This window comes from Sceloporus occidentalis, unplaced genomic scaffold (genome assembly GCF_023333645.1).
Source record: "Sceloporus occidentalis isolate IW3139 unplaced genomic scaffold, rSceOcc1.0.p SCAF_1, whole genome shotgun sequence".
In the NCBI taxonomy this organism is placed as follows: Eukaryota; Metazoa; Chordata; class Lepidosauria; order Squamata; family Phrynosomatidae; genus Sceloporus; species Sceloporus occidentalis.
The window spans coordinates 109,001,106-109,026,572 of NW_028316981.1; the positions used below are offsets into that span (position 1 = coordinate 109,001,106).

General features: G+C 38.8%; 1 protein-coding gene across 1 annotated transcript in view; it reads left to right on the top strand.

Annotated features, from left to right (window-relative positions):
• Positions 1 to 25,467, top strand: part of LOC149321949 (slit homolog 3 protein-like) — a 602,937-nt gene that overhangs the window by 42,316 nt on the left and 535,154 nt on the right. The window contains exon 4 of the mRNA XM_089520445.1: positions 16,298 to 16,369. Coding sequence (XP_089376571.1) covers positions 16,298 to 16,369 — 72 coding nt within the window. The remainder of the gene's footprint in view (positions 1 to 16,297; positions 16,370 to 25,467) is intronic.

A 25,467-nucleotide genomic window follows, 5' to 3' on the forward strand; every position in this document is an offset into this window, starting at 1 on the left:
TCAGTACTGTGAAGGCAAGTGAATATAGTCCCATTAGTAGTGATACTTATGATTCTTGTTAACTTCAGTAGAAAGCTGTTTTCATGTCTTTGGTTTTAGGTAAAATGCAATTACGGTACTGTATTTTTGCCCATTACTCAGTACAGAGATGAATAGCAATATAGCTATAGCATGTACATTTCTATACCGCTTATCAGTGAACTAGCACTCCCTAAACAGTTTACAATCTGTAAACTAATTGCCTCCAACAATCTGGATACTCATTTTACCGACCTATGAAAGGATACAAGGCTGAGTGGACCTTGGAGCCCTACCTGGGATCGAACTCAACCTTGTGGTTGCAGTACCAGCATTTAACCACTGTGCCACCAGGGATGCCTGGTGATGAAGTCCGAGAAGTATTGGAACTGCTGTACTGTATAAGATGGCCTATTCCCCCCCCCCCTTTTTTTTTTTTTTTTTTTTAACAAAGAAGAGTAATGCTCACAGAGCAACCCAGGGTGGCTGCTTCCTTTCATGTCACTCTAATGTGTGACACATTTAAGCACTTGTTGTGCCAAGGTGAATAAGAGGCTCCTCCAATGAAAGTTCTCAGCTAAGAAGCAATTAGAAGCTACACATGTGCCTTGTTTACATTTCTATTCCCAGAGTGATTTATATGGTTGGAGAAAGAAAGAGTTTCAGACTTCAAAGAAGGGAACAGATAAACAGTTAAGGAACCTGCCCTAGCCCTGAGGGAGAGAAGAAAGGCAGTTACAGTTCCACCATACCTAGGACTAGATGCAGATGAAAGGCCTTCCCTCCATCCCAGCTGCCATGGCTTGGCAGGGACAGAAGAACCAGAACTTTCTGCTGGACTTAATCCTCTCTCCCACTGCTATTCACTTTTTCTTCTGTTTTGGGTCTTATTTGGATTGTAAGCCTGAGGTTAGAGAGCTGTCAAATTAACAATCTGTAAACCATGCTGAGAGCTGTTGTGGCTGAAGAGCAGAGTATAAATACTTGAAATAAATAAATAAAGCTGATTTGTATAATGAAAGTTAATTTCTTTGGTTGTTTTACTTAGTTTTAGTGTGGTGTTTTGTTGTTTTATGCTTAGGGTTGTTTTTTTTACTAGCAATGAGGAAGTACCTGTTGCCAAATATGAGATGACCACAGTGAATATGGACAATTCACCATAGAGATATATTACAGGAAGAGAAGAAGGGAGGTCGGTCTGGGTTATATCAAAGTGTGTTTTCCCTGTTTGAAATGAATGCTATGAAATTCTTCAGAAATAGTTTCCTATTTAGTCACTAACCAAGACAGTTGATGAATTGTGGTAAATAAATGTTTTTTCAGCTGCTTCACATTAATCTGCACTTAGCCATGTTGGGTTGTTGCTTCAAAAATAAGCACTCTTCTTTAGTTTTAATGTTTTTCTGGTGGACAGTACTGACCAAGAGTATATTCATTGGATTAAAACTCTGTGGATAATATCCAGTGAACTATAGCCTCTTCTTACATGGAATTGTTTCTATGGAAGAACAAATATGGAAAAACTCTACTGCTCCTGGTGCCACTTACTCTCTGATCACTCTGTGTGTCTGTAAAAGAAATTCTAAATATAGTAATTGTTGCAAAAGTGTTGATGTCTAGGAAACCATCCAAAAGAAGTTATGCATCTCAGTGGCAGGGAACATGTTTAGATGGCCTCATGCTCATTCTCTCTCTGTCCCTAGGTAGCTCTGGGAAAGCTGTCTGAAACTGTCAAGAACGCTTGGTGTAGACAAAATTGTGAAGTCAGTTTTTCTAAGTGTAATCTAGACTAACTCCTCAGTAGAACAGTGTATAAAAACCTGGCTGAGGGAGGGAAAAGTCCCAAAACAGAAATCCACTTTTCCTTCCAGGATTCAATAATAATTGAGAAGCTGGGCCATTCCGTTAGCACTACTGGAAGACTGTATGCTTTGTTCCTCTGTGTTCCCACCCCTCTCTTCCTTGTACATTGTTGTTTTTTAGATCGTGAACAAGACTATCTTTTTAAATTGTCAATATGTAAAGTGTTCTAGAAAACCTTTAGACTGGAAAACAGGCACATAGCCTCAAGTCAATGGACAAAGATACTTGTCCACTTTCCATATCCCTCTGGCTTCTCCTGCACTTGACCTGATCTCATTAATTAGTTTGTATGCTGATAGTTTGCTTATTTTTTCCCCCTGGTGGAGGATGTGGAGCTGAATACAGTCAACCCTTGACATTTACAGGGGATAGGGGCACAAGACCCCCATGAAAGTCAAAATTCACAAATAAAGTGGAGGTGGGTGGGAGCAGTGCATGCATGTGCACCCCCATCCCCTTTCTGAAGCCTCATCCAACTCTAGCAAGCTCTCAAAGGAGCTCTCTGAAGCCTTGGAACAGCAGGAAGGAGGGCACATTCGCTTTCCCCAAATGCCTTCCTGAGGCAAGAGAGCTCTCTTTCCCCAGGCAGCTCCATGTCCTGGAAAAGGTTGAGGGATTATTTTCCCCAAACCCCTTCCCAAGGTAGAGACCTGTTTGGGGAAAGAGGCAGCTCTCCATCTTGGAAAGAGGCGGGATTGGCTTTTCCTGGCTTCTCCCTCCTGGGCTTTTTCTCTCCCCAAGAAAAAGGCCCAGGGGGATGAGGAGGAGGAGTGCATGTGCATCAGCCTTGACCTCTTGAATAATTGAAACTGTGTCAAAGCCGCAAATGTTGAGGGATGACTGTATATTGATAAGGCACAATGTATTTAAAATATATATAATATAAACAATTTATCTACTATTCATTTAGTAACGTTGGCCACCTTAACTATACTCAGGCCACCCAATTCAAAATTTCCATTTATAGGCTTGTGAAAGTGCATTTGCATACTTTAAATAATGTATCTATTGTTGTTACAGTAGTCCTGATATTCTGCTATGCTGGGACTAGGGATGGGATTTTAGATTTTGTTCAGAATAGCCTGCAGTTTACATGACTGATTACAGATATACTTCACTTAATGAAGTTCCTTGACATTACTACTTAAACAGAAAATTTGGTATCAGAGGCAGAAATAACATGGAAGAAATATAGAAGGTTCCTGTAGCACAGACAGACAGACAGACAGATCAGAGTGATTTGAAGCAGATTTTAAAATTCAGAACTAAAGATGTGCACATGTGAAATGAAATATCCAGGCCAGACATGGCAGGGGGCTGGAATAGATGGCCCTTGTGGTATCTTCTAACTCTGTGATTCCACAGATTGCTTGAGTAAACAAAAACATTTGGAATCTTCTAGACTAGAGACTATGTCAAGTCTTTTCTCACAATGCACCCAGAGATTATTATTTTTTCCCTTTCACCATCTCTCCCCCCCCCCCCCAATAATTTCCATTTTGGTGGCTGGATTTATACATTTAGTTCTTTATAACATGTTCTGTGAGCTGGTGAGGCTTATCTGCTCTCCTCTTTATTCTCTGTTTTGATGTTCATAAACGCTCAATAAGCGATTCCAAAGGCATCTGCTGTTTACATTGCCTGTGGTAAGGAGGCACACATGACTACAGTTGGATTGGTTAGAACAGAATCCTACTTAGGCTTTATTGCATTGTTTACAACACACATTCTTCGGCAACCCATTAGTCATCCTTCACCAACCTCCTAATGCTGATACTGCTAATAAACTTCTAGCTAGACAAAGGATAAGAATGACAAGTTGTGGGGAAGCAGAAAAAGACATTGTAAAAAGAAGCATCTTTCTCAGAGGCTTCGACAACTGAGGTATGCATGTATTAAATGGGTTTACTTAAATGAGTCAGAAATTTTTGAGGTTGCAAATAGGCAGTGTAATCCCACCTCTTAAGGAAAAAAAAATCTGTTTCTTAAGAGCCAATATTTGATGCCAGACACATAGTGCAATGTTGCCTGAATCAAACTGGTATGTGTTCTCCTATTTGCCTTTAATGGGTTAAATAGAAAATATGTATTATTGTGCATAGAAAAAAAATCACATATGGTATAGAGGAAGGTAAAAAGGAACCTAAAATATGTGTTATGTGCCATTTTAAATGTTTTAAAGCAGTTGGTACTGAGCCTTCCCCAACTAGTGGCAGCTGCAGACTTTTGGAAGTTGGTTGTTAATGTGAACAAGGAAATATATTGGGGTGAATAACCATACAACTTGGCCCTTGGATACAGTAAAACTTGGATGCAGTAGGACCATTTGTTCTGTTTTGCAGCCCTTCCTGTTTGCTGAGCTTGATGATTTTTGAAGTGGAATAGACTCTTTAGACAGTATTGCCAATTCAACAGTATTGGACAGCTAGCATGACTGACCGAACAATAATACTAAGCTCTATTCATGATATACCATGTCTGTCTTCAGAAAGCAATAACTGCACTCTACAACATGGAACCTTTTTGATCTCTCATTACTGATGAGAGTAGACTTCCCTCCTTGCTATACACTTAAAAATTTGGCGCCTCTTCTGCAGAGGAAGCCATTAGCAGTTCTGTCAACAGGTCTTCACAGGAGGAAGCCAAATTCAGGAAAAAGCCATCTAGGAAGACCACAAGATACATATTCTGAGAAATTATTTTGGTCTGCTTGGGTGCATCTGTACAGGGCTGAAAAACACAAAAGCTTATTTTAACTAATAGAATAATAAGCCATCCTGATTTCATCAAAAACATTTGCATAGTAGGTCACTGACCCATAAGAACTCATGGAAAAACAAATATAGGTCATGTTTAAATAGACCAAAGGCTTTAAAACCACAATTCCTGTGCTTCCAAGGCAAGGATTATAGTACTGAATGAAGAGAGTGCTCTGGGAAACTGCACAGAAGCGATACTGCTAAAACAATACATTCACTCTGTTCCTTTATATTTCTTCCTAAATTCTTTACAGAAAAGAAGATTGCAGTAATCCAGTTGAACTCCATTGGTCAGGGCATGAGCAATGGTTTTCGTTAATGGGACAAAGAGGAACAGACATATAGATATAGTATTGTTACATAGGGAAAAGAACATGGCTTGGCGACTGAATTTTATGGGGCAAAATAAAGCTTCATGATTAATGGTTGGGTTGATGGTAAAGTGAGTGGATGATAGTAAATGAGAAAGTGAGAGTTTAGGAGGAAAGATGATAGCTTTCATCATAAACATGTGGAACTTGAGTTTTGAATGAAAACAAGCGTATCAGAGAGAGCAAGAGATGAAAAATTGGATGGGGGCTAAAATAGATGATGGTTGCCAAAAGTAAGCCTCCAACTAGATTCCTATTGATCGCTGATTACATCTATATATAATTTCAGTGTAAATTGAATATAGAATGAGAAACACATCATCCCACAAACCATGGAACAACTGTGGTAGTACTGGAGTAAAGCCTGTGATGAAGTGAACAGGCAGGCCGAGCTCCATCAGGGCTAGCCTGAAGAAGAAGAAGATCCCTCCCTCTAGTCCATCTGCCTTGGTCCAGTCCTCAGAGGGAGAGAAGAACCACTGGACCTCATCCCCTTTCCCACCACCATTCCCTTCTCGTTTTGTGTCGTGTCTTTTAGATCGTAAGCCTGAGGGCAGGGAACCCGCCAATTAAAAATAATAATTGTAAGCCGCTCTGATAGCCATTAAGGCTGAAGGATGGGGGTATAAATATCATAATAAATAAATAAATAAATTAGTTAGTTAGTTTCAGGAGGGACTAAGAAGGGCAATGACGTTGTGACTGCATTCTAAATGTTGAATAAAGAATTCCAGTGGGAACAGATAAAGGAAAGTGGATATAATGAATAGAACTATAGTTTGCAGAGTGTGTGTGTGTAAGGGTGCAGTAATACTGGAAACTGATGTCTCAGGCATCGGCAGCAGATCCTGGAGCCACAAAGCAGATATCTTGGCAAAGGTGATGCATCCAAGCACTCCTTACCTACTCAGAATAATAGCTGAGAAAACATGGACTGTCAGGATGCTCCATAAAATATAAATTCTCTTCAGCTGTTATAAATGAGGGTTGGAAAATTTAGACTGAGAACAACAGTCACCCATACACTGTACCATAATATCCAGGTTAATCATTACAGCAGAGATATAAACCTTTCTGAATTTGTGGGTCTAAATAATTTTTCCTTAGAAATGTAATGAATGCCTACATTGTGTAACTCACACATTTTAAAATAACCAGAGGACCTTCTCATCAGTTGCTCCCAGGCTCTGGAACAACCTGCTGGATGAGATCTGCCATATTACCATCTTAGAAGCCTTTAAAAAGGCTATTAAGACGGATCTCTTCTGGCAGGCCTTCCCAGACTAGGTTAGATCCATTAGATCCATTAGACTTGCCTCCCCTTCTATTGACACCTCTATTGCTACTGATGCCAAAATTGTTTGATACTATCACCCCCGTCCCCTAACCTCCTCTAGAGGAAGATTCGTTTTTTCCACTAATCTGCCTGAAATTTTAATGTATTCCTATTGGATAGTTTTAAATTCTTTGACGTTTAATCTCTTTTTATGAGTCAATCACTGTTTTTATGATTGGGGGAAGGGTTGGGGTCTTGGGGTTTTTTAAATCTAATTTTTCATTGTTTGATGTTTTATTTATACTGTTGGAATCCGCTTTGATTCCTTTCGGAAAAAGCAGATTATTATTATTATTATTATTGAATACATATATACAGATATATATCTCAAGTAAACTTATTCCAGGTCAGTCCTATAGAAGGCATTTATATCTTATGAAAACCTCTACTACCAAAATCTGGCAGTTCAGTTGGTTGCATGATCAGTACAATTATATTCAAAATATAATTGTGGGAATTGGTCTGCAATATTCTTTAAAGAGAACTTGAGTTCTTCAATCTACCCAACCATTCTGTCAGTACAGGTAGGAGAAAAGAGATAATGGAGTCATTGTCCTAAATTTTCCTGCAGGACAGGTAGCTGTAGGCAACAGAGCTGAATACAATGTGCAATGCACTGTCCTCCACAAGGTAAAAGTCTGACAAGAGTGTGGCTTGACAAGAGATCTGATGATTACAATTTTCAGTTTGGCCAATAAGATAATCAAAGATTATAGGCTCTTGGTGATTTATGCCATAGGTGAGCCTATCATCTCTCCACAATTCGTAATGAAGTCTGCTCTTCCTAATCCCCATGAAATTAACAAACTTTTGTTTTAAAAATGCATTAAAAGGCAGAGTGTGAACCCTGAAAGTAAACAGAATGAGTAAATAAAATGTATATTTCAAGAGTAACTTGTGTTAATTTGATGGTTTTAAATTATGGACACAGATTTGGTAGTTATTTGCCACGTGTATTTAACTGAGGAAAAGAGAACTGTACATGTCATACATCTGGTCAGAAAATGAACTTTTTCCTGACCATTTCTTAGGAAATTGCAGTTCTGTATTAAGCATCCCTACACTTACTTCTTTTCTGTCCCAACAAGGAGGTCAAATGACAATCAACCATGATGATCAATAGCTATCATTATCATGACCTGAAGAAACATCCCTCCCTTTTTAAGAATACAGTTGGAAAAGATGCCTGAGGGAAGTGATACACTGATAAACTTTGCCTGTTGGGCATGGCTGTTTAAAGGCATTTTTGTGATCCAGGTTGTTCAGTTGGGGTGTTCAGTTTTGGTGGTGGGGCATAGGCAAAGAGATTCACACATAAAGAATCACAAAGGTAAATGTCACAGAGTGTGGCAGCAGCCTGAATAATAGATCATTTGTCTAGCAGGTGTTGGCCTGCAGTAATATCAAAGGAATAAAGCCTCCCACAAAAGAGGCACAGCCTTCACAATAAATGACAAATTGAATAAAAGTTAAACAAACAAAAAACAAATCCTCACAGTTGGTGGTAGTGAAACAGTGGGGCAAATAGAAGTTCTTACATTTAATATTGACAGTCGATCAACAAGTAAAGGGCTTTCCCCCCACAAGTATACTGCAGTAATCAGTTTTCCAAGTTGGAAAAAAACCCTCAAACAACTTACTAGAGCAAGATGCAAAAATGCCGCTTTGTTCAGTCAAGTCCCATAGTTTTCAAAATCTTAAAAACAAAAGGTGGGTTCATGAGTGTCATGAGAGTATGATCTTAAGGGACTAATGATAGGCAAACCCCTAATCAGGTTGTCATAGACTAAAATCTGCAAATGGATGCTCTAGTTTCAGGTGGCCCAAGGCATGGATAGTTGTGGCAACAAGTTATGTTGGTGACTGAATTAAAAAGCAAACCAGAGGAGTTCCAGCTGTAATGCCAGTCTAGGCCTCAGCTGTATAAAGATAACTTTATGGACCCTGGGCTCTTCTTCCTCTTCCCCTTCTACTCACAAAGTGTAATTCTTCCACCTACTGTTCTTGGTTTGTAGCAGACTGCAGCTTGCCAGAACATTATGGTTTGCATTTGTAAACCAGGATGAAATTGTGTTTTCAGTTCTGAGAGCATAGTTTGCTTATGCAGATCACATGGGAAGGAGAGAATTCAGTGAGTGTGGGGAAGCAGGAGTAGAAGTAGAAATATAAGGGAAAATACAGTTGTCCTTCCATATCCATGGATTTTTGTATCCATGGTTTCAACCAACTATGGTTCAAAAATATTCCCACAAAAAAGTTTCAAAAAGCAATCCTTGATTTTGCTGTTTTATAGAAGGGGCACCTGTTTACTACACCCTTATATATACAGGAATTTAGGCATCCATGGATTGTAGTATCCACAGAAGCTCCTGGAACCAAACTCCAGCGGATGCTGAGGGATTGCTGTACTGCCTGCACTTGCATATCTTTAAAGGCTCATTAACTTTCGAATTAGCCTATTGTGAAGCCCCTGGATTGCATGATCCTGTTATAAATATTAAGAACTTTACTTTCTGTCTTTCACTGAACATCAGAACATTACATTCTTCTGGGAGGAGCTCCTCTTTCACACATCCGAACACCTCGACTCTGTGATTGGAACCCACATTTGAATTAGCCTATTGTGAAGGCCCTGGATTACATGATCTTGTTATAAATATTAAGAACTTTACTTTCTGTCTTTGAACATAAGAGCGCTACATTCTTCTGGGAGTTGCTTTAGGTCTCTGTTCTTCCATCTTCCATCTTGAATGTGTTTTTTTAAAAAAACATATATTTCATGTTAAGATTGATGAATTCCTAGATGGATTCTTTTTATGTGTATTCTAATATTTTTTGGAAAGGTTTAATCAGTAGCAGGATGATTCCTGGGTTGTTGTGTAAGTGATGATTTTGTTTAAAAATAGAACAAACTCCTCACCATTTATAATATTGTTGTCAGTCTATCTAACCTGGAAGAGATTCATGAATCAATGGGTGTGGGTAATGATCTGGCCAGATTATTATTGATATAACTGAACATCTGGCCTACAGTTGCAGGTAAAACTGGTTCTGATGTAATCTTGAACAGTCTGGAACTGAAATGAGGGTCCACTTTAAAAGTGGATTGTGTTATAGAGGAAACTAAAATCTGGGAATCACAAATGAGACAAAATAAATTTGCAAGTAGGGTTCAGTTGGCAAAAATATCAAAACAACCATCTTCTACACAAAACATTTTGTTTGTTTCACTATAGATTTCTGATACAAAATGGGAACAGAAATATGTCAATTTTTCTTATGAAGTGAAGTATATTTGCATTGAAGGTGTTATGCATATTGTAGCTCATGTGCACATATGATGGTTTACTCTTCTAGAGTAAACATTAGTTGTTTAAAACTGAAATATGAAAAGGAAGACTGGATGATGCAAGGCCTCATTAAATATTTTTCTGATATTTATTTGCTTATTATACAATCTATAGTTGGAGAATATGCAATCCTTAAACTTTGAGTTTTCATAGAAGTATTTAATCCAAAAAATTTATCAGGTTGTCAATCCGGAACAAATCAAATCTGGTTGAGTACAGCATTAGGCCAATAAATAATCAGATTTGCAAGCATATAAACTAAACCAGTACCTGTATTTACTTAAAAACAACAACAACAAAAACCTGTAGTGCAAGTATTGCTTTAGGCAGTTTCAAGAAGTTGTGATGGAAATAATATGGAAATGTAGAAGATATTTCTAGTGTAAACAGGTTTTAAAACTGTCACATTAGAACATATCTCCTTCCACATATTGATGTAGCTATACAGTCTAAATGGGTGCCATTGGAAAGCCCAGCCAGCCATAGTAGATGAAGGTGCAGAATACAACTTATCTGCCAAGACTCCAACAAAAACTACTACTTACTTTAGTTTCAAAGGAAGCTTCCATACTCAAAGGAATAGCTCTTTGAGAAACTCAAAAGGATTATCTCCACCTGCATCCAACCCTTGAGTTCAAATGGGCGCTTAAAAATAAGCACATAGTTGAATCTTCTCTCGCCAACTGCCAATCTAAATAGTTTCTCTTTTGCTTCTTTGACAAAGCCTTTGGTGGCTAGATCCAATAAACAGGCCTAGTTGTACAAACCAATGTTATTAAAGTATTATATTAAATACTTTAATATTTAACGTTCTGTAAAATAAACCAGCATGGTGTAGTGTTTTGAGTGTTGGACTGTGGCTCTGATGACTAGAGTTAGAATCTCAGTTTGGCCATGTGAATCCCTTGGGCAACTCACACTCTCTTAGCATCAGTGGATGGCAATGACAAATGCCCTCTGAACAAATGTGCCAAGAAAATCCTGTGATAGGTTCGCCATAAATCAGAAATGACATTGAAGGCACAAAACAACAACAGCAACAAAACAAACATATTGACTAAAAGTATGTTCCTATGAGCTCGAAGTTACAGTTTCTTATTCTTTACACTGAGTTTCTCAACAGATCAGAAAATGTTAGTTACACTCCTCATCTAAATCCCCTTCTGCTGTACTACTAGATGGCTCTGGAAATGTCTACAAGACTAAATAACATCTGCCCCAGTCCCCTGATGTTCTCCCTGAGTCATCTCCAAGGCCAGGTGACTGCCCAAACCCAAACCATTGCAGGACAGGTGACATCAGGTGGTATGAGGTGCCCTAATGTAATTGGCACCAATGGCTCTGCTGCATGTGGAGTTTCCCTTCAGAACCAGGTGATGACTATGCAGCATCCCTACCAGATAACTTTTACCCCCTCCACACTTTTCTTCACTTGGGAAGACATCCAAGTGGGCAAATTGGGCTTCCAGAATCAGGTTCTAGGTGCAAGAATAGTCTTCCAGCCATCCTATGGATCTGAGGCATTGTCTGACCCACCTTTTCCACCCCTGAGAGAGGACAAGAGGGAGTGAAGTTCTTTGCTGCTATCTCTGATCAGAGATTGACAATAACAACAGGGGTTCCTGTGCATGCTGCTTGTCATCCCAACTGGGAGCATGAATGGTGTGTGGTGGATATCTTGTTGTTATCTACTACTACTGTTTGGAGATAATAGGGGGAATCACATCTCACTCATGTTCCTAGCTGGGATGATGAAGGATGGGGGTAGCATATCCAGATTAGGCCCACTGGTCAGAGGTTCCTCTCTCCTGTCCTGGGGTAAGAAATGGAAGATTTTTTTTCTTTAGCATAATTTATCATGATTAGTATTGTTCTTTGCCCATTCCAGAGTCTAACTACCCAGTGAATATCAGTAGGAACACCTCCTTTTTGCCCTATCCCAGATAGCTCTGTGCATCTATGTTCCATGGGTTACCTCCTCTTATGGTGATGTGGCAGCTGGCTTAACAACTCTGTGTGTGTTTCTCTTCAAAATTTACATAAGGGCAAGATGGTGACCAATATGTACTGCTTGTCATTTTGGTACTTTGTGACCCCCCCCCCCCCAAATTGTTTTGGAAAATATCCTTTTAAATGTTGCCATAAGAACTGTATAAATATAACAATCATATACAACTGATTTAGTGTGTCAGTAAATTCTTCTTTTTCTCACATTAATTCAGCTCCAAAAAATTATCGTTCTATGTAACAACTGGCAATTATACAAAACGACTCATCAAAGTTAAAAAAGAAAAGAAAAAAAGCTTAATGTTTGATTTCACACATTGACAGATATCATTAATTATTTCTATTTAAAAATAACTTTATTAACTGAATTTTACACATTAACTGTCACATGTGTAAACAAAATACAGCTGTGTCAAGTAAATCTGATGTGATTACCTCATGTGACTTAACTAAACCTTCTTAACAATGACAAAGTTATACCCAAATGTTCACAATAATAAGCTGTACTGCTTTTAAGGAAAGAAGTGTTGGCCCAACTGCTAAATTCCACATCTGTGTTGAAAAGCAGATGGATTAGAAAATAAAGAACAAAGTGCTTGTGTTTCTGTGTTGCCTTTGAAAGATGTTAGTGCAAACATTAGGCCACTCTTACTAAGTCACACTCCAGTGCCAAAATTTGCTTATGGAGATGCCAATTTTGACTTGCTTTTTTGTGTCATGTTGTACAGAAGGTGCTGCTATGATATGCTGTCTTCAAGGTATGTCCAAGGGAGCACATAGAAATGATATTATTGAATTATTTCTTTCTCTCAGCACAAGAATGGTGATAAAGTGACACTCATGGTTCCTGGTGTTGAGACTTCATACAAAGAGAGAATGACACTGGCTTTAGTCCTGACACTTATGAAGGCTTCAACGGTTATCAAAGCACTTGGTATAAATGATTTTCAGAATTGGCTGATCAATCATGAAGTGTAACTGAAATGTTGCTAATTCTTGCAATTTGACATCTATCTGTATATCTACATTAAAAATTCTCATGTCTGAACTTTCTTGGTGGACATGTTTCCCCCCCACCAAAACAAATTAATATAAAACTGAAATTGGAAGCTGAAAGAGAAACTTTGACAATGCAGCAAAGGATCAAGAATGCAATTTATGCACGTCTCAGATGTTCAGTGGAAGGTGATGTGGCTGTGTACCCATTATGTGGTATCCTACTTGATGTATCTGAGTAAATCTAAACTTCTAGCATGCTCTGGTGTAATCCTATGGAAACAGCAAACAGTTTGGCATGATAGGACATCATAGGGCTGAAACAGATGGCTTTTTTTGTGCCACCTTCTGGGTGGTGTGCGAGTGCAATGTTTACATGCTGCACACTTCCAAGCTGCCTGGAAGCCACCTGGCCATTTACACAGGGGTGGCTTCATGACATTCTGGCGGCATGGCCTTTACACATTGCATACTGCTGGAATGTAATGAAGCTGGTTTACGGCCTCTGTGCAAACTGCAAAGCTGTCTTTTTGCTGTCTTTTCAGGAAGCTTCAAGGCGGATTGGGGCCGTAACATGCAGTTGCTGCAGCCCCAATCCAGCTTTGGAAGGGGTGGCTTCAAGCCACCTGTTCTGGCCATCTATTTCACCCCCAGTGTACTTACAAAAGAGCCAATGTGGTGCAGTGGTTTCAGTGTTGCAGTAAGACTTTTGGAGACCAGGATTCACTTGGCCATGAAACCCATGTGGTGACTTTGAGGGTGTCACATGGCTTCAATCTCAGATGAACTAAATGGTAAACACCCTCTGAACAAATCTTGTTGAGAAAACTCTGTGATAGATTTTCTCTATGATTTCTGTATGTTGGAAACAACTTGAAAGGCATATAGCAACAAGATTTCAATGTACAGTGTGCCCGCGTCATATGCAGCTTTCAGCTTATGCTGAAATCTGTGCGACAATCAGGAAATGGCATGTGCGCCGCTGCATGCATGTGCTCCATTATTTTCAATGAGGCTTGAGCATATGTGGAATTTGCCTTACACTGGGGAGGGGGATCTGGAATGGATGTCCTGTGTAAGGCAAGGGCACACTGTATATTGGAGTTGTGAGAACAGCTGGAAGAATCAAACAGGATAGTGAAGCTCCAGAATATATTTATGATATTCAATATGACCTATTAAGTTATGTCTAGAATCCTTTATAAAACAAGGTTATCATATTTGGATGGAAATGTGTTGTCATTAGGGGCATGTCACCCCCTCTTTCCTGGATTTGCTTCAAAAGCCATGGAATTCTAAATTTTCATCCTGAATGTTCAAAACACACTGAGGATTCTTTTCAGATATCCAATAATATCCCTCCCTGCCTTGCCAGGTTTCTCATTCCTCCTGTCCTGAGCAAAATAAGCTTACCTTTGCAAGTGCAGAGGGGATTGCAGGCAGCTTTAATAGTCTGTCCTTAGCTGAACAGGCCCAGGAAGTGTCATTCTGATTTGCTGCCAGTGATTGTGGACTTTCTTGTTTTCTGAACTGAACTGGGTGGCAGAGCAAATGACAAATCCTATCCATATGGGTAAAAGAAAATTGCAAATGCAAGAATGGTTTGCAGCATATGGTGAAAAAGATGTGTTCTCTTGTTGCATTTTTCCACTTCCCACCCTGATTCAATTCCTATGTCAGACAAGTCTTAAGAGCGAGAATCCCAACACTAATTTTTCATCCCAAATTACCATTGTATTTCAAGGAAACAGTTTACAGTGGGAAAAATGTTTGTTTTAAGAAAACTGTTTGGGTCAGTTCTACTCCTGACACCTATCATCTATGTATACTCAAAGTAAATTTAAGAGACAGAGAAAATTATCATCCCTGTGCTTCTGGTGTTGAGGAGACTGGATTATGTAGTTTCCTCTACTTCCTTATTCTGTTCAGGAAACAGAAAACAACAGCTACTTGATTCCTGGCTGGAAACAGAATGCCTGATTGCCCAAATACTATTCTTGTGTCTGATGACCTTCTTCAGCATTTTGTTACAAGTTACAGGTTTTTGTTTTGTTCGGCAAGTGGATTGGACTAGTAAAGCAGATTTAGCAGCAGAAGTGTGGTGTGAATCTCATCTGGAACTAAATCCAAAGCTGAAGGAGTCTGGACCCAACTTGTAATACAGTAGAGAGAATTCCCATTGTATCTCCAAACTGGAGAGTTCCTTTTCCAAACACTCATTCCAGCTCAAAGGTCACTGCAGTGCTGAATCTCTTATATTCTTAAGTCAGCTTCTTTCAAAGAAAGTGGGGAGGGGGCATTGAAAAGAGGCTTATAGCCAGACTCTTTCGATACTTCTAGTCTGTTTTGTTGGGATGGGATCCTTTAAGTTCTCTTAGCTATAATGAGCCTACATGATGTGACAGGTTTTGTAAGGTTAGATGTGTTTTCGGTAGTGCCCTTAAATGAAAAACGTTCAAATCAGTAACACAGATAAAAATCTTTTGGGGTTGTGATCCTTTCGTCCTCTGATATGGCTATATAGGGGAAGAGATTAAGACAGGTGAGTAGCACAGTAGCCAGTTGTCTGATTTCCCTGTGAGGAAAATGAATTGAAATTATTATTATTATTATTATTATTATTGAAAATATTATCTATATGCAGGCATTCAGAAACTGTGGGTAATGAACATGTGATGAGGCCATTGGTTGGGCTTCCTTTCCCACTTCATTGACAATGTGTGTCAGCTGCAATACTTTGGGTGACACAAATGTATGTGTCAATCTCAATGGCTATTTCTCTCTCTATGAAGGAGGATTGAAATCCTCCATGGGAGGGTGTATTCCCTCAACCTCTTCCTGCCAGATTCTTCAGCTAAGGGTAGTGCATTGGTATATAGTTTAAATACTGGTTGCGTCTCCCTTATCCAAAATGCTTGGGACCAGAAGTGTTTGGGATTTCAGATTTGTTTGGATATTTGGAATAGTTGCATATACATAATGAGATATCCAAGTCTAAACATGAAATTCATTTATGTTTTGTATACACTTTATATACATATCCTGAAGGTAGTTCTATACACAATTTGTTTATCTTTTTGTGAATGAAATAAAGTTTGTGTACACTGGCCCTTCAGAAAACAAATGTATCACTATGTCAGCTATCCACATGAACAATCACAGATTTTGGGGTGTTCTGGATTTTGGAATTCTGGATAAGAGATTTCCTGACCTGTACTTCACCACAATTTAAGTGAACAAAAGTAAGTGAATTAGTTAAGAAAGATAGTGAAAGTGGCCTTACACAACCGATTCTAACTTGAAAACAGCACATGGTTCTCCAAATACTGAAAACTAATGATGTAGTTTTCCAGTATTTAATAGCACAGAAAAGGGCACAAAACAACCTTACACACACACACACACGTTTTCTAGAACATACTGTTTACAATTTTGGTTCAACGTTCTTTATAACTGTTTTTTCCCCACATAAAGATTAGTGAATTGAAAACATTGTATGTGTGGAGCATTAATTGTAATTTCTTCTGTGAATGAATATTTGCCTTGACAGAAGAGTCTCCAAAGAATCTTTGCTAACTTCGGCTGTTCTTTATTTAGGCGTCTCAACAGAAATAAACTGCAAGTTCTTCCAGAGCTCCTTTTTCAGAATACATTGAAGCTAACCAGACTGTAAGTATAGTTTTTATTTTTGGCATATTATATGTACTTTGTTTGGTTTTTAAGTCAGCAATTTGGGTTGTGAGGTTTCAATATGATGCTTTCTTGAAATTGATTTTGAGATGTGTCTTGGTTTATTGTACAAAGTCTTTGCTGGGAAACAAATTTGACAGATGTTTCCTTGTTGTTGTTGTTGTTGTTGGTTTTACTCATCATGTACATATATTAGGAAGCTGAAGTTGTTGGTGTTACATCTCTTTTAAAAAACCCGTGTTTGGATGTGCCCCTTTTCCCACTAAGGACAGGAGATCAGATAACTCCACTTTAGGATTAGCACATGTTAGTATGTTGTCTGAACTCTCTAGCCTGGTTAATCCTGACAATGGTTTGTTGAAACAAGTTAGCTTCATAATCCATGCTATGAAGTTGGCTTCTTTTGAACAAACCATAGTTAAGATTAGGATTGCTTTTTCCATCTTTACTGCACAGCACGTTGTGGTTAATAATAATAAAAAATAATTTAAAGCTTCTGAATTGCTGCTGGCTGTCCTCCAGGAAAAGAAGGAAGTGCAAAATATGCAAGTGTGAGAGAAGTATAAGCTCATTCATATCATAATAATTATGGCTTAGCTTGACATCTGAATATACCTGAAAATGGTTCAGAGGATAGTTTAGAGTAGTTGGTGCCCATGAAGAGACTGATGTTGGTATTCTCAAGTGGTGACAAGTGTTTTACAATATTTCCTTTGCTTCTTGTTTTGTTTTTTTGTGAAGGAATGCTGTGATGATTATCATCTTCTGTGGCTTTTGAAGGCTCTTGCTAGGTATATGTAAACCTGAGCTTAAAGTAAGCAGGACTGTATACTGAAATGTTTAGCCAAAACTTGCAACAAGACGATAGTGGATTACATTTGTATAAGGGAAATTTAGAGCATACTTTAAGTACAGTATACTGAAAAACTTCATTCTCACAAGTGATAACAGGATTTTTGAAAAACAGATATTTATCTTGATTTATGAACAGCTTCATTTACATGTAAATCTATGTAAGTGTATGTTTTGGCTGCATCTTGAGCGCTATAGAAACTTAAATTAAAATGTTGTGGATAATCTAGCAGCCATACATCTTAATTTTTTTGTTGCCAGTCAAACTTCACAATAGCAAAGATAATTATTATAAATAGTACATGTTAAGACATTTCATTCAAATAGATGAGTTCATTTTAACAAGCAATATTGAGTTAAACTTTGCATGTTTGTTGAACAATATTAAAGATTTAAACTGAAAAATGATCACGTCATTTCTGAGAATAATTCCAACAACAACACATATTATCTTGATGGCACGTCTTAATATAGGCTTTCAGTAGTTTAATTGAGGTCATCTGCTTTTTAAATGAAGGTAAATGCAAATGTGTTGCACCCTTGAAAAACCCAAAAAACTTACATAATTTGAGAAGGCTTGCTTGCTTTGATTGTAAATAAAACAAAGAAATGACTTGGACATATCTATAAAAAAAACAAAGTTGAGAGGAAAGGGGGCAATCAAACTACAGTACCCTTCAATTACAGAATATGTCTGCAACTTCTATAATTATTTACATGGTCCTTTGTGACATCTGTTTGACATTACTGGTGGGAATATACAGGAGAGTCAACCTTAAAATGGAATGCAAAGCATCCTGTTAAATAAGCTTAATTCATACATTATTTTAACCTTCCTTTGCTAAGAGGAGAAGTCTGGAGCTTATTCCCCACATGTTCACATTTTCACCTCAGGTCATTTTTTTAAAGTTCTGTAGTACACTAATTACATGACTATGTTTCCACATACTGACTGAGATTCTTGAAGTTACAGTCTAAGAAGTAACTTTCCCAAGCTCTGGAATTTTTCATTTATCAAATGGATAAAGTACTTGTATCTTGTATACTTGAGAATGTAAGTCTTGGACCTTGAGCCTGTGAGCCCCTGTGGTTTGTTAAAACTCAAACAAACTTTTTTTCCTTTAGTATATTTCTTAATTGGGCAATGGACACATTATTGTTCTTGGGTGGTGGTTGTTATTTGTTATGTCAGGATTTGAGGATTCACTGTGGAAGTGGGCAGCATGCAACAGTTCAATTTTACCAGATTGTTCTGAGTATACACCCAGTTTTATTACTGTGCCATGTGAATAGAACTTCTGGGTTTTTTGTTGGGTGAAGAGGGATTTGGAACCTCAGAACCCTCTACTTTGCAGAATTTTGGCAGAGTACTATCAGAACTATTTTATAATAATCTGCTTCCCGTTGTCTTTAAGCACTTCATGTGGCTTTGAGGAATCCTAAATTGTGCAAAACAACAAATTCTTGAATCTTCTCAACTGTCATGATGAGTAACACCCATTAATAATCATGATCCTCTTTGAATTTGGCTGATAGCAAAAATTGATTTAATAAACGTCTATTCAGACCTCCTATCAACTTCTGGGAATCTTACAGGTAAGGTAAGCAGATGTATCATTGCAGGGTTATTCTTATTTTTTTAAAAAAATTGTCCAGGACAGGGTTTATTGGTGTCTGAGGGTTATGTTTTGTTGCAGAATTGACACAGAGCTAGACCTACATTTTAGGCATTCTACAGCATAGTCACCTGAAGAACTGGAAATCAAATCCAAATTCTAAACACTTTCCATGTAATATTAGTTTTCTCTCTCTTGGAAACAAAAAACAACTGGAATAAAAGAAATACCATTGGGCTACCTTGTAGTTTCACTAATGTAATGTATTGAAACCAGAACAAGAGGAAGGTGACCACCCATGGAATTTTTCATTACGAATCATTATGCTGAGAAGGAGAAGTGACATAACTGTGGTTGCCAATTGGTTGGCCCCATTTGGAGGGTTGTGTGGGGAACTGGAATTCAAGAAATGCAATAAGTGTACATTATGCCATATGATCAGCCCTAACACAACATGAAGGCTATATCTATATTTCAGAACTGATGAAGTGTGACACAGCTTGAACTAACATGGCTCACTGCTATGCAATCCTGGGATCTGTAGTTTTGTGAGATATTTGGTCTTCTCTATTTCAGAGCTCTGGTGCCACAACAACTCCCAGGAATTCATGGGATGGAGCCATGACAGTTAAAACAGTGTCAGACTGCATTAATTCTGTAGGGTGGCAGCAGCTGAAATCTCCTGTCAACTAGGTTGGAAAGGGGGTACAGTTTATCAGAATTCCAGTTCAAGCTGTAATGCACATTACCATAAGGAAAAATATGCTATACATCACGCCTGAGGATATCTACAGAAACATTTTTTGCAGCTATTGTCCAGAACTTGTGAGGTTTCCTGGTGGCAATTAGAAGTAGTGCTAGATCATTATCAAGAAGTATTCTGAACTTCTTGGCCTTCTTTCCAAGCCTCACACTAAGACCTTTCTTTGGAATAGTATTTGTTTGTGCACACTGTGTTACTCTGTGAGAAAGATTTCTTTGACTCAGATGTGATCTATCATATTAGGAGTTATGTGGTCTGTCACATCAATTCTCAGAGTTCCTTGTTCATAGGCAGGAAGGAGAAATGCTAGTGGGAAGGAAAAGCACCATAGGGAAATAAATACAAGTGCTGCTGCTTCTTTTGGTTGGACTTGGTAAGCTTCAGCATCTCTGTTATAGTCTCTAAATAAGCCTCAGTAACAGTTGTGATGCAACATTTGACAATGTCATCTGCCCATTAGAGCACAGATTCAAACCAAGCAAAAACATTTGTTTTACATTCTCTTTAGTCCTAAAATATATGACACAACACTCTTGGGAACTGGAATAAACTTCTAACATTTACTTCACAAGTATCCCACAGATTTTTCTGAGAATTTTCTTTATGAAATGTTGGTCCTGGAAAAAAAAAGAAAGAAAAGAAACTTCAGCTTTAGTTTTGGAACAAAATATACTTACTTTATTAAGTAAGATGAATCTTACAGATTTTTGTGTGTGTGTGTGTGTCTGTGGAAGAAGCTGAATGAAGTTTCAGCAAGTTTTGTGTGTATGTGTGTGCCTTCGTGCTGCCTCTTGACTTCGAATGCCTGAAGTTTTTGATGAGTTCAACAGGCTTGTATTCATAAAAATGTCAGGCATTTTACAATGAGAAATTCTACCTTTGAGCCATCTTGTCTATTTAGTGTGAAATCTGGAAGCGAAATTGACTTTGAGGAGATAATTTGTTGTTTTGTAGTGAAAAGCCCAGAATACTAAAGCTTTAAAGCCAAGGATGTGATATTTGCAACCACTTTTGATCAATTATATAGAAAACAACAACAAAAACAATACTCAGAAGTGGATTAATGAACATCAGAACTATCTTATTAAACAAAAGTAATAGAGGCAGATATACTTCAGAAATACAGAATACTAATTTCAGAATTAGAACAATTTGTTTTATTGGCTCTTGAGACTGTATGTGTTGGATGAAGAACTGTGATGGTGGAGTGAGGTCAGGCCATGTTACAAGTTTGTACTGGGCCCTCCAAAATGAGGTCAGATGATATCCTGCAATTCATACAGTAGAGGCATACCTCAGTTAATAAAACCTCTTTTCCCCCTCGTTATGGGCACGGGAAGGGGATGCTTGTGTGCGCACGTGACCAAGAAAAAACAGATTTTATTGTACACCAAAGCATCCTCCAAAAGTCCCCATTCCATCGCCCAGCGCCAGGCCATCCCCATTCAGTGCTGAGGAGCGCCATTTTTGTCTGACAGAACAGGTTTGTTCAGTAGCTTCAACTTTGGGAGGATGGTGAAGGTAGGCTGGAGAAATACAGACCTTCTGAATCAAGTTGGAGTACTGTGTCTGCAAGAAGCAATGCAATAAAGTTTTAGCTGGAAAACAAATGGGATTCTGCTCTAGCTGATCCTATTGTAGGCATGTGTGCTTGTCTACAAAAGCATGAGTAAGTATGCTACATACATACATACCTGCATGGTGTTTTTTTCCTCGTATGTCATTTTGCCAAACATATTCATGGTGGAGGGGAAGACTGCTTTGGTGATGTGATTTTTTTTTGTCCCACTGATACAGATACCTCAAAACCTCTTTTTGTTAGGAACACTATGTCAGTAAACTGAGTGGTATGATTCTTGAGAGAGAACTGAAAAAGTAGTTGTGTATTAATGTGTGAGGTGAAAATTTGTAAATTCTTACCAAAAATCACATCACACAGAATTTTGCCAGAACCCTATGAATAGGCCTATGACCAAGTTGTAAAGTATCACACGGGCTCAAATTAAAAAAACCCTATAGATGGTAGAGATTTGGTATCACAGAGAATTGTTGTCAAATTTTGTCAGAGAAATTTAGAAGATTATCACACAAGGGCTATTTACATTTTAATAGCATCATTCTTACTTTATTTAGCAAGAATGATACAATGGCAAAATTGTGATATTTACTTTCATATGGTGTCGCAATAACGGGGCATTAACGATTCATGAATGGTAAAATAGTGCTTTTATATTCTGCATGTCGAAAGAAGGGGTTGTGATAGGAGAGGGGAAAAAACGGGTAATCTCTCGCCATTAAGAAACTCTCCTGTGATTCCCAAGTGTGAATCAGGAAGCAATTCTTCCAAGTGGGGAATTGGGGGATTCAGTTTATTTCCAGAAGGTTTAATAGTGGATTTTCAGTGGTGCTATTGAAATGTGATTGCCTTTCACACGTTTGTGATAGCGTTAATGAAGTGCTTTTGGGAAGCCATTAACACTTTTTTTGTCATTAATGAGCAGTTGCACTAGCATGACACTTTGATGACAGGACAAGTATGGTATGTGCACAACGTTGTGTGAAAATCTTCCTGCGATTGTGCAAACACGACAAGAGCATAGCACTTTTCTCCTGTTTCTTAACCCCATTTGATTATCTACTTACTGTATAGCTCCTTTGTCTCAAAGGATGAGATATTCATTAAACTGAAATCTCCACCAGTATCTTGGAGTCCTAAAAATCAGTTTTACCACGGAGTTTGCATTACTCTGTGAGCTATGATTTATGAGCAAATCTTAGAGAATAAGCAAAGAAAGACTGAATTATTGTGCCGTTCATTTTAAGGTTTTTTTCCCTAAAGGATGGACTCTGTTAACTGAAGGTACAAATTTTGATTTTTAAATGTGGCTTTATTCTAGTTCAAGTCTTGCCTTGATCAAGAACTCACTGAAAGGTTTTAGGAACAGTGGCATTACTAGGGGGGTTTGTTGGTGAGATTTACACTGGGTGACACCCCTGAAGACCTTTGACCTCCAATCAGGCCCTCTTCCCACTGGGGAGGAGTGAGAAGGGTATCCAGCCCTACTTTCCCATGGTGGTGTGTGGTGATCTCTGGGGACTAAGCTGCCAGAGAACCACCCTGTTCTTGGCCCTTAGCCCCAGAGGGATCCCTTAAACTCCCCTAGAGTCTCCTAGGTCTCCCTTCCCGCTCCCTGCTGAGCTGAACGAGACCCCTTGAGATCCTCTAGTCAAGCTGCCACCAACCAGTGAATCTCCAATGAACTCCCCTTAGCACACACTGGGACTTGCTAAGGACTTCTAGTTTCCTTTCCTTGCTAACTTAAGCAATCAATAACCGAGCTAAGGCACGTGTACAGGAGCAGAGATAGCAGATACTTTTAAAGAAAGGTATTTATTCTAAATAGACAGAGTAGGACAGTAAGGTATCATTCTTGCCAGGCCTCCTTGCCTTGCAGGTACAGACTACATAGTTATAAGATGTTCATTTCAGGCAAGCTTTTGGATAACATAACAAAAGCCTAAATGCACTAGCTGTAACGGCTAACCTCTCTTCTGTGGCAGGCGCTTGGGACTTCTATTATCCCACCCCGCTGCCCACCAATTCCTGTAACGAAACCCCTTTAATATATGGCGGGTTCACAGTATTATTCAATATAGTAGCGTGGATAAACAGATATGGCCGACACGTCTTTAAGATGAAACAAAACCATATGAACTTTATTGAACAAGTTGCTTAACAGATATGACTTGAACTTAGTTCAGGCGCATTCCTTTTGGTTATAAATGTATTCTTCCCCTTGTTACTATGTTCCTTTCTTCCCCTCTATCCTCTTTATCTACCCTAGGACTTCTCTGTCCCTCTCGGGGTAATTCTTTTAATATCCCAGCCCCTACGGCTGTTCTATGTCTCAACCAAACTAGTAACTCAAACCCCTCTTCTTGAGTCTGGTTACATAGAGTCTCTCCTTTCTAGACTCTTTAATTTAACTCCTCTCTCTCTCTGGACATACTCCTATCATCTGTCTTCTCCAACCTCTCCTCCAGCCTTTTCCCTCTCAGGTTCTAGCCCCCTAACTGCCTCATAACCGCCAACATTCCAACTCCCCATTCCGAACGGACGCCTGGAATGTTCACAAATCCCAGCCCTCATTTCATTGGCTGGCTCTCAGCTGCCTCCTGATTGGTCAGCTGGGCGTGCTCTCCATTACATGCACTAGCTAACACATTTCCTAAGCTACTCACACAGTGATGGGATTTGCAGTCCTTGATAGGTTTTTGGATGCAGGGAGCTGGCCCTCTGCCGAGCTCTACCCTCATCCCTTAATCCTGCCCTCAGCACAGGCTCACAGCTGGTTTCCAAAACAAATGCAAAGATGGAGAACAAAGAACAAATGGTTCCCCAAAAGATGGAAAAGGGAGAGAAAGGACCACATGGTCCCCAAGGGCCTTTTAAAGTTTTCACATGGAATGTTCCCGAAATTTGCGATCATACTCTCTGATTGGCCAGTTGGGTCTTATGTCACCTATGATGTCACAGCTCATTAGCATGTGATGTAAACTCTCATTAGCATGTACCTCCCCCCAGATTAACCTTTTGTGGTTTGAGAGGAATCTTCAAATGATTGGAGACCCAGTCATTACATGGTGGCAGACTCCTTGTGAGAAGGCTGCCCCCATCATAGAGAAGAAAAAGGGGGGGCATGGCTCTTTGGCCCTGAGTAGCACTGCGGCTCGCAATGCCACTGCTTAGGAAGGTCATGTTTTTTCAGTCCAAGCCTCCCATTTATGGTATATAGGGGAGAATAATGCTGATCTACCCTTGTCTAAGGATTACTGAGGTATATGTGAAGCTCTTTGATCATTTAGAAAATATGCTGCATACATATTCACAATTAAGAAGTTTTTGATGATTGTTATAAATGTGATTGGTAGCAGTCAGGAGTCCCATTCTTGCTCAGACTTGGAATGTGCTTCATACAATCAAGGATTCTCTTGGTTAATCTGAAAAAAGGGTGAACAATGATGAACCTTTGTGCTGTTGCTGAAGTTCTTAATTACTTAACATGGAATGTGAAAGGAAATGCTTGAAAAAATATATATATATATATATATATATATATATATATATATATATAGGTAACTGAATGTTATGTCTTGTAATTTTGTTTCCAAACCTAGAATGAAAAAAAGAATAGGTTCTGAACATGGAACATTGTGCTTTTAATTTTATTGTTGCTTAGGCTACTTTTGTCTAGGGTTGCACCTGCACTGCAGAAATAATGCTATTTGACCCCATTTTAACTGTCATGGCTCACTGCTATGGAGTCTTGGGATTTGTAGTTTGTCAGGGCACCAGACTCACTGACAGAAAAGACACTGGCTTTTATCATTCCATTCACTGCTCTTTTATTGATTTTTTTTTTAAAAGCTTTTCTGCTGAATGATCCAAAATTACAACTAACATCCCATCCTTAGTAAACCTATGTGACAAGACTGTTTCTAATCTCCAAGTCCCTTCTACTCCCTCCACCCGATAGGTGAAAAGCAGTCCCTTGAACTGTGCCTTGAGGTTACCTGGGGTCTGATGCAGACAAGTATGTATTTTTCAGTATCCAGTAATTCTGAGGGAAGAAGCTAATCTTGTGCGGCAAGTGCCTTTTGAGAATGTGCCCTTAAGTTAAAGGTCTCCTCTCATATGAACACAGGTGCTAGTAGCTCACTTTTTAAAAATGAGCTCAAAGTTATTAAGCCTTGCCAGGGCAAAAGAAACATGGCCAAGGGAAGCCAAGGTTGCTATGGTTTTGGCTCATTCTGGAATGGGGTTTTTACTGTGTACAAATCCCAGC